Source organism: Sinohyriopsis cumingii, chromosome 13, assembly GCF_028554795.1.
Source record: "Sinohyriopsis cumingii isolate HCF-2022 chromosome 13, ASM2855479v2, whole genome shotgun sequence".
Taxonomy (NCBI): domain Eukaryota; kingdom Metazoa; phylum Mollusca; class Bivalvia; order Unionida; family Unionidae; genus Sinohyriopsis; species Sinohyriopsis cumingii.
In genome coordinates this window covers 44,041,304-44,057,611 of record NC_142973.1, presented here as the reverse complement: position 1 = coordinate 44,057,611, position 16,308 = coordinate 44,041,304, and the positions used below count along the sequence as shown (strand labels likewise).

The window sequence follows — 16,308 nt, the reverse complement described above, 5'->3', positions numbered from 1 at the left end:
CTCATTGTTTGAGCAGCAATGTCACATACAAATATTTTAGAAAGCTCTTTACTGTCCCAAATGAAGGTTTAAAAAAAAGATGTTTTGTGATAGTATTTCACGATAAAATCAATAATTTGTAATAGGAATGACCCCGAATACCTTAATTAAAATCAGATAAAGCATGCTTCCAATTAAAAAAAAATCCTTAGTTAGTTTTTCACTGTATCTTTAATGTAGAAAATCTTCTCATCTCGTTAATCTGTCTTAGTCCGACGAAAACCCACTTACAAAACTGACACACGGGGTACTTATGATATGGAAAAATGGGATCCAGTCTGGAAATTGACAGTCTGGAAATAAGTGAGATAAAATAGATTATATATTGGTTTGGCTGGCTAGGATTGGTTGATAATGAAGTTATATTTTAGTAAAAATAATTTTTTGAGCGCTTATCCTAGTTGTAACTTAGAAAAAATAGAGACATTGTTGTATTGATGGAATTTCAGTCATTTAACAGTCTTGAATTTGGAACACTCAGTACTGAATACGCAACTGACTATTTGGTGCGGAATTGAAAGCACATGTTTCAAAACAACGTGCGGGTCAGAAATGCTTCGGCTTATATCCTTTTTTCTACACAGAAACTGTCGTCCAGGATGCCTTTGTATTGACAAATATAGGCCTGATTATGAACAAACAGAAATGTAAAGTTATTGAATTTTTAATATCTGAATGAGTACCGAGAGTCCTGCAGTGAGATCTTCGGAGTTACAGTTCTTGTTACGAACGTTTACTCCTTGACAATATTGTAGTGGAGTTGGTCAGGGAAGCAGGTTGTTTACTATCTAAATAATTGGCGGGAATCTGTTTATATAACTGTATGGCTAAGTTGTCTCTCGCGATCATAGCCAATGTTTTCCGAATGCAAAATAGACACTTTTAATTTGACTACTTACTCGAGAGATATATATGTAAAAATGCCATCTACAAGAAGCAAGAGGAAGTTTGAGTCTGCAGTAGAGCCAAATAAGAAAGCAAAAGTTCAGACGGTTAGTAAAATTATTACACATGATCATTCGGGTTTTTTTTCACGCACGAAGAGGATTTTGCTAAAGCCTACTGTTTCCTAGAATCATTTGTTTTGACGCAATCAACTGTTTCACTTTTTCAGAGACCAGTTTCTTTCATGCTGAAACATAGAAACATTAAATAATTAAGCAAATCATGCATATCAAGTGTAATTTTTCTTAAAATGCATTCCAGCGGACGATCTCTTCCCGGAATGTTCTTATATAACGTCACTTACTTTGACGCACTTTACTGACATCGACTGCCAGTGACACCACTCCGGAAAGAAAGGATATTTGAACAGCACACAGAAGATGCACCTTTACCGGCCAAATTTCATGTCAGGTTCATAAATATAGTATTTTGGTGATGGTCATAGCATAAGAAATTAAGAATTAGCAAATACAATATATTTCTTTTCATGGGTTTTGCTTATATAAGAGTGCTAAGAAGTTATGTAATCATCCGCAGAATATCTTTAAGTTGAAAAGTGAGCAATTTCTGTATAATATATATAAATTAATTTAAATCAGGTAATGGAAACAGACCGACAAGTTGTTCCCTTTTTTCTGACTGGTTGTGGAGAACAACTGCCTAAAGCATTTTTGTCAGGCAGATGTTTGGTCGGCTTGCTACTAATTTATAAATTTATTTCAGTGGACCTCAGTATGCACATGGTAAGTATAATCCATTTTCTTTTAAGCCATGGCATTAATCCTTCAGAACACCCACCTTTTTATATAAATCCCAGTTAGAATACCTGTGTATCCAGTGGGTATTGACATCAAACTTGAATTGTTGAAGTATCCTTGAAAAGCGGAATCACCCTAAGGCAAGAGCAGCACATCTTAACCATATAGCAAAGTCAATATCACTGGGATGGTTACGATACATTACTCTTGCATTGGGGTAATTCTGCTTTCCATGCAGTTTTGCAATTTTCCATGAGTGGCTGCTAGTGACAGTTTTGATTTTATAAGTATTATTGCTAGTGTTGTCAATTATAATCGATCATCATTTGGTTGAGCGAACCAATAAGATAATCGATTGTGAAACTCCATAATCAATAATGTGTAAAGGGAGACTACTTTTTAGTTGTATGTAAAGCACAAAGGTTAGTAAAACTCCCAGCCACTAAAGTTGACCTGAAATTTATGAATTCCCTTCACAACTACAGTAAAACCTGTCTTGAGAGACCAGGTTCTCCATGTACAGATTTAGAGATTATATAGTGTTATAACCTGTTATGAGAGACCATTATGTTTTGGCAGAAGGGGTGGTCTTTCAAGACAGGTTCCACTGTACAAATAAAATACATATATTTCATAGGTGCAAAATTTCATAATTACGAACATATAGCCATTATTACAGGATCAGGTTGTTAAATAGTTGAGTTAATAAATTTAAACACATTTTGTTGATTTGTTTCAGTTTTAAATGCAACATTATTTACAGTATTTGTAAACAGTGACAAACAAGAAAACCAAGCCCTTCTACACTTAAAATTATAGACACATCACATATGAATGAAAGGATTTTGGGGGATTGTAGCAGTATTTCTGTTGCATATGACTTACTAGCCATAAAAAGTTGCGTTCATTTAACAAAGATGTAGAACAAACATAACACACAACACAATAGACAAAAATGTAATATTATTATCAGGTTAAAGTATACATGTCATTAAAGTTGATTACTCATGTACATTTACTAACATCTTGAACTATTGATCAAAGATATAACTGAATAACAAACAAAAATTAAAATTTGCTCTTAGTAACTGATTATAATTGATTATCAGTTGGTTAAGTGGAACCGATTATCGATTATGAATTTCTGACCGATTCCCATCACTAATTTTAGCCATACTTTTGACTTTTCTATATAAAAAAAGTAAGACTGCATGTGATACATGTGGGTGAAACCAACATTAAAATAAACAAAATAGCTAAGAAACCAAATAACGCCTTTATTGATGTTTTGTTTATGTAAAAGTAAAAAACAACAAATTATGTAACATCTGGCTCCTTACATTTCAGATTAATCAAAAAGAACAATATAAGGATAGACAATCCAAGCATTTGTTCCATATAAAGCTTTTTTTGACATTCATCTGAAAACATCATTTTTATAGATCTAGATCAATCGATAAAATATTAATTTGTCTTGATTTTTTGGCTTCAAAATTTCAGTACTGTAGACAGTTGAACATGTCTTGAAAGACCACCTTTTTTGTAAAAAATATTGTCTCTGAAGACAGGTTGTATCTCATAACAGGTCAGAATGCAACATAGTCACTAAATTTCTGCATTGAGAATGTGGTCTCTCAAGACATGTGGTTTCACATATCAGTGGTCTTTCAAGACAGGTTTTACTGTATTCTTTTTCAGCTTCATTTTTTATATATCATAGTTGTATTTTATATCATAGTTTTTATCTTTTTGTGACATAATATCAAATGTTGATGGGTTTTTTAACCTTATTCTAACAGAAATTATCTACATCTGCACAAGGTACAAGTACAAATTTGTATAAATATTATTAAACAAGTATATTACTTTAATGACCTTATATATCAGGCAAATTTGATACTGTATTTGTAACAGTAATGATGAAAACAAACTGAGTATAAATATTGTTGTTACCAGCTGATTAAGGGAGAGAACTGTTATACGTTTCTGATTAAAAGTGTAAGGGGTGGGATGAGTTAAAATACAGCTGATTTCCTCAAAAGCAAGATAAATCAGACAATTTTTTTTGACACATTACATATTTACATACATAAATATAACCTCTCCTGCTTGAAACCATCTCCGATCCACACTCTCTGGATTTTTTTCAATAAAATTTGTCAGATTCTTACCAATACTGTACGGTTTCAGCGGAAAGCTTCTTGGTTTCTTTTGTGTTGATGACGTCTTGTTAAAGTTTGCTGCCATCCATGAGATGATCTAATCAGAGATTTACAAAATTCGGAGTGTGTTAAACGGGGTACCCTCTAGGTACAAAATAGATGTTGGCGTTCTGCGGATGGAACTGCCTTCAGGCAGTTTTATCATTACATAAGAAATTTTATGTCGCATTCATAAAGCTATATTTATCATAAGTTTGGAATTTTGGGAGAGATTTTGTTGCAGAAGCTACAAGAATTGAATTGAAAATATGGTGGTATTATATTTTATTGTTAGCAAAAAATATTAGATTTAGCTTGTGGCCTGGTTGTGTTTTTTTATATATAAAAAATTTGCTGTGTGGATATGCTGAACATCAATTCTTGTATGTTCTGTTTTGGCACTTCAGAACTGTATTCAATGTTCACTACCCATTTCTCTAAAAGTGCAAATAATCAGGAACAAAATATAGGAAAAGGCTTTATTTTAAATTTATCATTTTTACCATTATCTACAAATTTAGAAAATGATATAGGTCAGAATAAGTTAAATATCAAGATTCTCTTAAAGGATAATTGAAATTTTACTGTAAATAAAATTGCTTGTTGTAATCCATTTGAAAACCATAATAAATAAGAAAACATGTAGAAGATGATGATTTCATTCTATCATTATATCCTAAAAGTATGTATCTCTTGTAAATATACACAAGTTATAATAAGAAAGAACCACTTCAGAAAATGAATAATGACAGCTCCACATGAAATTTTATAACATTGTACAGTAGTCTAAACAGTGTTACTGATGTACTTACCCAATGTCGGTCATGTAGCTATCACATGTTCACCAATTTCTTACCTGATTGTCACCAGGGGGTCCCTAACACTGTAAAGTTATGTGCATTACAGACCAAATGATAGTTTCTCTAGTATTCACCTACCATCCCATTTGTTTGTATAATTTTAAAAGCAAAGGATTCATTAAATTTATAATCTCTAGCCTGATTTTCACTTTGTGTTTCAAACCAGACAGAAGTTTTCAGGTAAATAACGAGCCTGCTTGCTGTCATTTTCCAGTTCCAGGAAATTTTCTATTTTTAGTCATACATGTATATAGAATGTAAATCCAATTTTTGCAGTATCCTGCTTTAATATCCCCCATTTCGACAAAATATAAAAGCAGGTGGTGTAGCTTTTATTTACGTAGGTGCAAAGGGAGGTAATGGTGCCTATCACTAACAATGAAAGAGGAATCACTCCTTTTATAAAATAATAGACTCACCATGCAAATTTGTTCATGAAGAAACTTTGATTTGGTTTTGAACATGAACATGGTGACATTATTTGAGACCCTAGGAGACACTTGGGTTAGAAATTAAAAATGTATGAATGCAAAGAAATTGAAGGTAAGTGAATGCTATAACACTGTGTTGCATCCTGTGTCATTAGAGGAGAGGGTCCAGGCTTAAATAAAGTAGCACCGAGTCTGTGAATAATAGGTATTCAGTGAGATTATGAATATGTTATAAGAACGTGACTTGCAGTGGATGACTACATTAGTAACACTGTTCAGAATAACTTTGAAGTTGTGTTTCTTCTAGTCGAACGATAAGAGTGTAACATTTAAGTCTGTTCATGCATTTGAAAAGATTTACATATCCTCAGGGCTCAGAACAAATTTGACGAATTCTGCTGCTTTGTCTTTACCAGGTAACCAGCCCAAGAAAAACTGCTTTGAAGGAACCAGCCTTAGAGAAGATGGTGAAAGATGACCAGTTGGAAGAATCTTGCTCAGATTCTGACAGTGAACTGGAAAGCCTGGATGTAAATATCTATAAAAAAAATGTCATGGATTCAAACTTCTTGGAGTTATGGTAGTATCATTTATGTAGACAGGAAAGGAAGGTTTCCACTAGTTTTTATTTCTTTCTTAGCATGATATCTCCTAGCATTAGTTTAAAACAACTGCATCAGTAAATGATAGCTAGTCATTGTGGATATTTGATTATTCTGAAGTTTCCAGAAGCACATCTCCCTGATTAAGGCCTTCCTTGAAAGTTATGTTAATGATTTGATCGACTAGTAAGTTTTTGGTTTTGGATTTGCATGTCATTTGTCATTTAGCACAAATTTGCCATCACTTTTAAACTGTTGAGAGGGTTGCCATAAAACTATTCACCCATGGTCAAGTTGGTCCTAATTGAAAACAATGGCTCTTCTTGGACATCCAATGTGGCCACTATGTTGTTGCTCCTCCTTGCTAGATTATCACATCAGTACATTGTGTTTAGTAAAGACTTGTGATGTCCAGATCTGACATTTAGAATGGCTGCCAATGGAGCTATCTTGGGAATCTTGTTATTGCTACTCCTCCTGAATGGATGGTTTATCATTAGGCATTTACTAAAAGACTTGTGATGTCTAGCTGGTCCTAAATGTTGAAAATGCTACAAGACTTATTATGATGACTACAACAGTGCCATGGCTGTTATCTGCAAAATCTTCTCACATCATCTTCTAGGCTGTTGACCATTATGACAGACATGTCTTCTTATGATGTCCAGTTTGTTCTATATGAAAATGGTGCCGATCTCACATCCAGTATGGCTGCTGTGTTGACATCTTGAAAATATATCACAATTCTCCAGAACAGATGGTTCTGTGGACATGGAATTTTCACTTAACTACTTCTTATGAGTTGTTGTTGATCTTTTTGTGAAATTGGTGCCTTTTGGACCTCCAACATGGCCATTAGTGTGGCCATCTTGAAAATATTGTCATTGCTACTTCAGATTAGATATTCCAATTAGGTTTTCACTAAAAGATATTTTGTTCATTTTAAACATAAATGATGCCAACCATACCTCCAGTATGGCAGCCTTGATAGCCATCTTGAAAATCATTGTATTGCTATTTCTTAACAGATGGTCATATTGAGATGGGGTTTTCGTCAAAAGACTTCTTTTGATATATTGGTCACTTATAAAAATGGCGTTGATCAGACTTCCATTATGTTGACCCTGGCAGCAGTCTTGTAAAACTTGATATCATCTGTCTTTCTCACTTCTCAATGCATGTTGTTTGACCTAAATGAAAATGTTGCTAATGTGATGTCCTAAAATGGTGAAAATCTTGTTGTATATACCTTCCAGAATGCATGACCATTCAGACATCTTTTTTAAAAATAAATATATCACTGTTTGTTTCTATATAGGTATTAAAACCTTCAAGTGGCTGCCTTGATGGGCTTCCTAAACATCATTGATGGGCATTCTAACCATCCTTGATGGGCATCCTAAACATCTTTGATGGGCATCATGAAGATCCATGATGGGCATCATAAACTGCCTTGATGGGCTTCCTAAAGATCCTTGATGGGCATTCTAAACATCTTTGATGGATATCATAAACATCATTGATGAACATCATAAACATCCTTTATGGGCATCCTAAACTTCCTTGATGGGCATCATAAACTGCCTTGATGGGCATCTTAAATAACCTTGATGGGCATCATAAACTGCCTTGATGGGCTTCATAAACTGCCTTGATGGGCTTCCTAAACATCCTTGATGGGCATCCTAAACATCCTTGATGGGCATCATAAAGATCCTTGATGGGCTTCATAAAGATTCTTGATGGGCATCCTAAACATCCTTGATGGGCATCTTAAACTGCCTTGATGGGCTTCATAAACATCCTTGATCGGCATCCTAAACATCTTTGATGGACATCCTAAACATCATTGATGGACATCCTAAACATCTTTGATGGGCATCATAAAAATCCTTGATGGGCTTTCTGAACATCCTTGATGGGCTTCCTAAACATCCTTGATGGGCATCATAAACTGCCTTGATGGGCTTCATAAACATCCTTGATGGGCTTCCTAAACATCCTTGATGGACATCCTAAACATCTTTGATGGGCATCAGAAAGATCCTTGATGGGCTTGCTAAACATCCTCGATGGGCATTCCAAACATCCTTGATGGGCATCAGAAAGATCCTTGATGGGCTTCCTAAACACTCTTGATAGCATCCTAAACATCCTTGATGGGCATCCTAAACTGTCTTGATGGGCATCATAAACTGCCTTGATGGGCTTCCTAAACATCCTTGATGGGCATCATAAACTGCCTTGATGGGCTTCCTAAACATCCTTGATGGGGTTCCTAAACATCCTTGATGGGCATTCTAAACATCCTTGATGGGCATCCTAAAGATCTTTGATGGGCATCCTAAACATCCTTGATGGGCATCCTAAACATCTTTGATGGGCTTCCTAAACATCCTTGATGGGCATCCTAAAGATCTTTGATGGGCTTCCTAAACATCCTTGATTGGCATTCTAAACATCCTTGATGGGCTTCCTAAACATCTTTGATGGGCATTCTAAACATCCTTGATGGGCATCCTAAACATCTTTGATGGGCATCCTGAACTGCCTTGATGGGCTTCCTAAACATCCTTGATGAGCATCATAAACTGCCTTGATGGGCTTCCTAAACATCCTTGATGGGCATCATAAACATCCTTGATGGGCATCATAAACTGCCTTGATGGGCATTCTAAACATCCTTGATGGGCATCCTAAACTGCTTTGACTGCATTCTAAACATCTTTATGTGGATGCTTCTTCAGAAGACATGGTGTTTACACAATAGCACTTTAACAATATGCACACTGTAAGCAGTTCTGAACAAAGATGCTGTTTATTTGCCTTCAGCATTGCTTCATAGTGACCATCTTAAAATTCTTAGTAAAAAAATCCAATTTTTGGGATTTATCTGAAGAATAGGTTCCATAATTTTGTTTTTTGTTCAGAAATAATAATTATAGATTCTACTAAACTTAGTTTGTGGGTACATACATAGTGATGTTGTCTGAGACAAGTAAGTTCAGTGATTTTTGTAAAATCCATGATATTAGGTTCAAGCTCAGAACCATGATAAAGAATTTTATGCTGCACTTACAGCTCTCTAGGGAAGATATATAGAAGAAAATATTTTTGTTACCATATTTAGTATGCTGGAATTCTCAAGAATATACGAGATGGTTTCAATACTAAGCACAGAAGAAATGGACTCGTCATGGAATCCTCAGAAATCTTTTCAGCTAGTACAGCATCAGTCCCTTAATAATAATAATAATAATTATTATTATTTTATGAGGGTGACACACAACAGAGACCAGTATTATTTGTGGTCCTCAGTTATTTACCTGTGTTCTATCAGATGTGTCCGTTACAACTGGGAGACGAATATAATGCTAAATGGTATTAGTCTTTTACAGATTAGTGTTTACACAGACTTACATGATCGTTAACATATTCTCTTTTTTTCTTTCCGTTCTTCACACACACACACACACACACACACACACACACAGACACAGTTTTATATATGAATATGGAACAATGTTTGCCATAACATGTGTTAGATATATGGATTATATCCATTACAAATATCTTTGATGATAGGTAGGCACTGATTATGCTTCTTTAGATATGTTGTTAACTTGTGAACGGGCTCATGAGTTGCATATTTTATTGCAAAGGGATGTTGTTAAAAGCCAGTCTACTGCTATATATACTGTACTGGGTGATTGACCTAATGAAAAGACTTTGATAAAATTCACTGCTATGAAACATTTTATTATCATTTATAACTGTTAAACCTTTTTGATTACATAATAAATTTAAACAAAATATGTTCAAGATATACAAATAACATGAAACATTTTATAAATTTCCTATTCCTTCTGTGTATGCAGCATGCAATTTTGTATTTATTTGTTGCAGGAAGAAATCATAAGGTGTGAAGAGAGAAGACGGGTGAATTTGAAACTCAATGCCGAGTTCTTCAGTTCACTGCAGATTGAAGAGGTTAGCCAGTTTATAACCACATTGATTTGTTCAATGCCTTAATTACATTATAACTGTCTTTATTCACATCTAGTTGATACAGGGTATTGTTTTATCCTAACTACAACTATGTCTCCTAAATAAGATTTGTAGAAATGAAAGCTTATTCATTTGAATTCCCACATTATCCTTAAAATCTTGTATCCCCCAAAATCTATTGCCTGGATGCTGTGGACAATTTGAAAAACATGCTTGACAGGCATACTTCATCATGACTACATGGCTGAGCACATATTTTTCCTATTAAAATACAGTACAACTTGTGAGATTTTTAGATTGACCACACTTTGCAGTGGGGGTGGAGAGAGTTACGAACAAAGCCTCCAACATTTTGCATCCAGACAGAGATGCCTTGATTTCTTGCAGAAAGTAGCTCTGCACACCATGCATTCTCACAGAGTTAATGACTGCAGAGTGGATGTGGTCACAATAAAATGGGCATATTGTACTGTTCAGAGCTTCAGGAAAGAGAGGGGGGGTACTGATTATCTCTTTCTTGAACAATTTTAATACTGAAAAAGCAAGATCATTCAGTTGATTGTAAAAAATTGTCAGCTTGAATGAGGATAATTTATGTTACATAATGCAAATTTTAGGTAATATTTAAAAAGTTATATTTTACTCCCTACAGTGAAAAGAATGATAAACATCAAGCAAATTAATAGCAAATTCACATTCATACCTGATTGGAGTGAAACAAAATAACACAAGTTGCCCATGCATGAGCTCTCAATAACAGTGTACGATTTCTCCTGACATCCAGTCACAGCATTACTTACAAGTAATTACAACTTCAGAAAGCATAGTTTCAGTAGTTGCTTCATAGTACATATGAAAGTCAACTGGCCATGTGCTGTTCTAGAAAAATCAAGGCAATATCGAAGTTACATTTATTCTTGTACTAAATTGCTATATGCTGTGAACAAAGAAGATGCATTCTTGTACTGAATAGCATATCAGTTTGCATGGGCAGGGGCATTACATACATGTGTATTAGTCTCAAATACATGTTAGAGAGAGTGAAAGGGAGGGAGAAAGTGCATTATTAACATTTTATATTTTTAATTTATACTGTTTTGTATTGATTATCAAAGTAGTGTTGTTTTATTTTTTATTTTTGATTGCAAATGGTTGCAAAGAAATTAATGCTAGATACATGCAGGTTCATGCATTCACTTGAAGATAGATACTAATGTGCGAACTAAACCTAGCACAACAGAATCCATCTATGGGGGTTTGTTTTCTTTGCCACTGACATATTAATTTCCTGATAACCTAAAAGCACAGCATCAGATCTTCTGCAGGTTTGTTTTCTTTGCCATTACATTGAGAATAAACATCGTACTCTGGGATAATTGAAGTGTTCATTTTATTGAATGAGCATTTTGTTGAATCATGTTTTACAAGTTGCAAGTTTCATAATCTGGATACTAACATACATGCCAACCATTATGCTTTTGGCATAATCATTACGTGTTTTTCCCACTAAATTACACCTTACACATTACTGTATTCAGATTACGCGTTTTCGGTATATCCCTCTCCAACGAAAATTAATAATTTGTTTTCTCATTTTTATTAACATACCATTAACTCCTCGGACCGTATTCTAGAAAAGACAGCTTCTGTGTAAATACGACGATAGAGTACACTTGTCAGAAGACTTACATTTACATTCACTTTCCTAACAGTATTATATTCTATTTATAGTAGTTCCCCTATTTCCAAGAAACCTGGTTTCTAGTTTCAACTTTTGACCTCGGTTTCTATTTATAGCAGCTGTATGGCTTGTTAGGAGAGAACAGACTGGTTTTCATGTTTAATCTTTGCTCGCAGATTCTTTGTTCTAATTCATATCTGGTACAGAGCCAGTCTCTAGGTATTTGGTACTAAAAGTTGTCAGATTTATTCTAGTCAATGCGTGTGCTGGAGCAAAAATATTTTAAAAATAATTTCACAGATGGATTAGGAAAAGACGTAACACCAATTCAGAGATGAATACATGAATTACACAATACAGCATTCCACTCTAGGACAGCTTCATGCCCTTTGAAGGCTGCGTGGAAAGGAATTTAATATTGATCATGGTGGTAAAACAAAGAAACCTTGAATTAGCTCATTTTACTAACTCCAATACTAAGGTAATTTCTTATTTACAGCAGTACTAAATTGTGGACATGAATTCTATAATTGCAGAGGCGTTATCTACTGAGGTCTTAATAGAACACGGACTACCCCTAGTGATAGAAGACTACATTTGTCCTTTGTTCAAATGGATGTTTCCTGATTCCAAAATTGCTGAAAATATGCATGTGCAAGAACAAAATCATCCAATATTGTTAGGTGTTTAGCAGAAGATACTTCACTTAAAATGCAGAAGCCAATAAAATTGGGCCATTTAGTATTTCAACAGACAGGAGTAGTGATTATGACAAAAAGTTGTACCCAGTCTGTGTAAGAGACTTTGACAACGCAAATGGCAAAGTCAGAGTGCTCTTCTTTCATTATCAGAATTGACAGTAGATTCCACTGTAGAAAACATTTTTTTTTATTTGCTTGATAATGCTTTGAATAAACATAAGTTGGCAGAACTGTGTGGGGGTTTTCAGCTGATACTGCATCAGTGATGACTGGAATTCGTAAAGAAGTTGCATTCTATATTTTGACAAATGTCTCCATTGTTGTACATATCAGGTTGTCTCTGTCATATGATGCACCATGCTGCAGGAAAGGCTGCTGATAAATTGGAAGGAGAGCTCCTGAAGTATCAAATTGGCACTCTACATGACAATGTACTTCTTGCAGACAGAGTTCATTTTTTTTCATCTTATTTCCCAGCTAAAAACCCAATAACTGTAAGATATAAATTTCCACTTCTTTGTCAGGTTATGAAAAGAATGTTGGTTCTTTACCATTCTAATGCTGTGAGAGATTGTTCAGTATTGTTAACAAAATAAAACTGAATTCAGATCCAGGCTCTGTAACCTAGTACTTAGTGCTCTACTGGTGTGCAAAACATTCATAGTCTCGGCTGTTACAAAGTGATTTGAAATGCAGTATGAGAGTCTGTTGCTTTTTAAAGCTCAGAGTGTTTTATATGAAAACTTGAAGCAGTAATTGATGTTAAAAGTCCAGTGGGAGAAGTAAATCATTTTGTACATATGCTTATTGAATTTTAATCTTGTTATATGTGGATTACTCTTTTTCTACTTGGATTACTCTTTTTGTCTAATTAGACGAAAGAAAAGTATGTTAAAGAGCAGATAAGTTGTAATACTAATTGTATTTGGAAAGCGACTAGGACTCCTTGCCTTGTACACATTTTATATTCTGCCAATTAAAATATAAATATGGGTACATAACTATATCGGATTTACTTCATCCCTGAAAATGGACATAAAAAAACCCAATAACAATAATATAAAACAAAATACTGAAACCAAAATGAACCGCTTGTCATCTTTTCTGTGCTGCTGTCTCTCCAGTGCTCATGTTGGTAAATTGAATAAAATTGTTACAATTTTTTATGTTCTTGATGGATTTAAACAGCATAATATGCATGTAATTATAGAGTAGATAGTAATCACTTCACATGACTGTTGTTAAGTGATGTCATCCTTGACATCAAGGAATCTAAATCTCTATGGTGATATAGTGATACAGTAATGGTGAAAAAGGAAATGCATTCTAGGTTAAGAAATTAAGTGGCTTGCATGTTGCCAATGCAATTTGTTATCTTCATGGGTTTATGGATGCACAATGAATGGGACCGCGATGTGGTAGTGTTCACTCCTCTTTGGTTGTTGAATCAAGGAATTACCAGTTCATTTTGAAAGTTGTAGGGAGAGCAGTTTGAACCATATGCTGCTTAGAAAAAAATGTTTAAGAGCTCAGTTCTTGTTTTTTTATGTTCCTTTTTGCATGGTAACATATTGTAGCTTGCTCAACAGTTCCAGGATGAGAAAGTTTCAGGTTAGTTGAAGGTATTGAGGATATAGAAGTACAATAATGTTCATCATTGTCACCCTTTCTGTATCTTTCCATCTAGCTTGTGCTTGTTGTGATTTATGAAACATTTGGAATTCTTTACTAAAGGTAAAAATGGTCAGATCATCAAAGCTAAAACATTTTTTTCCACAGGCCAAAGCACATCTTCAGGAAACAAAGACACAAAAGCACCCCAAACCATCACAAAGAGGACTGAAAAGGTAAATTAATCTCTTTAAAGCAAGCTTCATCATCAAAATTGTCTAAAGTTTGACTTGGTTTTGTTATAAAAAAAAATCAGTAGAATTTAAAAGAAGTGTTGAAATTTTGCATGACTGAGGATCACATTCATATAATTTTACAAGATATAGATGTGTATGCCTGTAATAGTGTTCTATACTGGATATATGGTGCCAACTAAATATAATGTTCAAAAAATGTGTAAAAGGAATTGCAGAAAACATTAAGAAGATCAACCCTATGAAAAAAATGTAATCAAGTACAATAAAACTACTTAAAATGTAACATTTTATATTCTATTAAATGTATTGTTACAACTCTATGGTCTTAAACTAAGGAACAGAAAAGAGTGAAAGCCAGCGCGTTTTGTAAAATTCAGCAAAAAATTTATTTCCCTAGAAAATTCAGTTAAAATTTCAAAAGAACTTAAAGTATTGTGATTTAAATCCCAAACAGTTCCAATTGAATTCCACTGTTTCCCCCCCCCCATGTGTTTACGTGCCTGCAGTCTTGAATGTGTTTATGTGGCAATGTGCTAACAATCTTTTGATGAATTACTATAGTGTAATCCAAAAAGGACTTTGACTGAATTCACTATAATTACAAATGAATGTTTTAGTCCAAAAATATCATTGAGCACTTGTAATTCCAGTGAATAAAAATTTGATTAAATAAATCCATCCAAATTAAAAACTGAACACAATAATAAGAGTGATACTGCTTCGGATGTTAAGGCAAGAATGAATAGTCCTTAAGTAAACAAGTTTATATGCCCTTCCACTTGACCTGGGTTGCAATTGCCATTTTATGGAAATATTCTGTCAACTTAATTGAAAATTTGTTTTCTAGAACTTTCTAAGCTCAGAATCAAGACTGTACCTTTAATTCAAACTGAAGTAAACATGTTTGCAACTAATAATGATCCAAATATTTAATTTATAATCATAGAGAATTATTATCTATATATTATGTTGTTTATAAAATATATACCTTGATTTAGGACAAAAGTCAAGTACAGAATACAGATATACATAACATATAAAAAATTGAAAACAGCCAACAAAAAATACTTATCAAATATACATATGAAGTAAAAATATAAAGTAACATCTTCAAAGATATGACCAAATTTGTTATATAAACCACATTCCTGCAAACTTTATGAAAAAACATAGCAATCTTTAGACATTTTTGAAAAGCAACATTCATATCCTTTTTGTTGAGTCCACATTAGTGTGAAGCGAGATGTATCTGTCACTTTTACAGCACCAGTATTGTCTTGAAGAAGTTATTCATGTTTCAGTTGAAATGCATCAGCTGCATATTGCATAAAACCGATAATACACTGACATCATAGCTGCCATGGATCTTTATGAAGCTAAGACAGAAATTCTTTGACATGGTTTCTCATCCCATTTTCCTTATGGTTGGTATCAGTTATTCAAAATGTGCATTATGGTTGTGGTTAACATTTGTATTTGCCTGCTGTAAGGTGGAATACATGATGTTTTGATATTTCCGTCTGCTTATCTGTAACCCCATTCATTCATGTCTTTCCATATTTCCGTCTGCTTGTCTGTAACCACATTCATTCATGTCCATCCATATTTCTGTCTGCTTGTCTCTAACCCCATTCATTGATATCCGTCCATATTTCTGTCTGCCTGACTGTTTCCTCATTTATTTCTGTGCAATATCTGAAGTGCTGCACTATCTACTTTACCAGACTTTGGAAGTAGCTTGCATTTGGGGTAAGGAAGAAGCCTATCAGTTTTGTGGTCAAAAGGTCAAAAGTCATGGTGACTGAACAAAAGAAGATGAGTTCTACATTACAGACCTGGGCAAACTTTGTGGATGGTTTTGCAGTTTGAGCAAGGTAGACATGTATTGATTTTGGGGTCAGAAAGTCAAAGACAAAGGTTACTGGCTGAAAAATAAAAATGGTTTCTGCACAAGTTCATTTCTGAACGATATATAATCACTTAAGTATGTGGATGCTTACACTTTGGGTATGAAAAAGCCTGTTTATTTGGGGGTCAGAAGATTAAAGGTCAAGGTCACTATTAAGGAAGGAAGGAAAATTTGTTTTGTATAATATCTTTAGTTTCAGTTTTAGACCATGTAACTTGACTAAGGTTTGTGGAGGACTTGCACATAATGTTTGAAATGACCTATTTATTTTGAAATTAAAAGGTCATTGAAACTCAAAGACATGT

General features: G+C 34.1%; 1 protein-coding gene across 1 annotated transcript in view; it reads left to right on the top strand.

Moving 5' to 3' along the window:
* Positions 1–808: 808 nt before the first annotated feature.
* The window catches only part of LOC149785320 (WD repeat-containing protein 76-like), a 57,719-nt gene continuing 42,219 nt past the window's right edge, over positions 809–16,308 (top strand). Inside the window, exons 1-4 of the mRNA XM_089979218.1 lie at positions 809–1,031; positions 5,651–5,764; positions 9,743–9,826; positions 14,006–14,073. Of these exons, the coding sequence (XP_089835344.1) occupies positions 894–1,031; positions 5,651–5,764; positions 9,743–9,826; positions 14,006–14,073 (404 nt within the window). The 5' untranslated portion in view covers positions 809–893. The remainder of the gene's footprint in view (positions 1,032–5,650; positions 5,765–9,742; positions 9,827–14,005; positions 14,074–16,308) is intronic.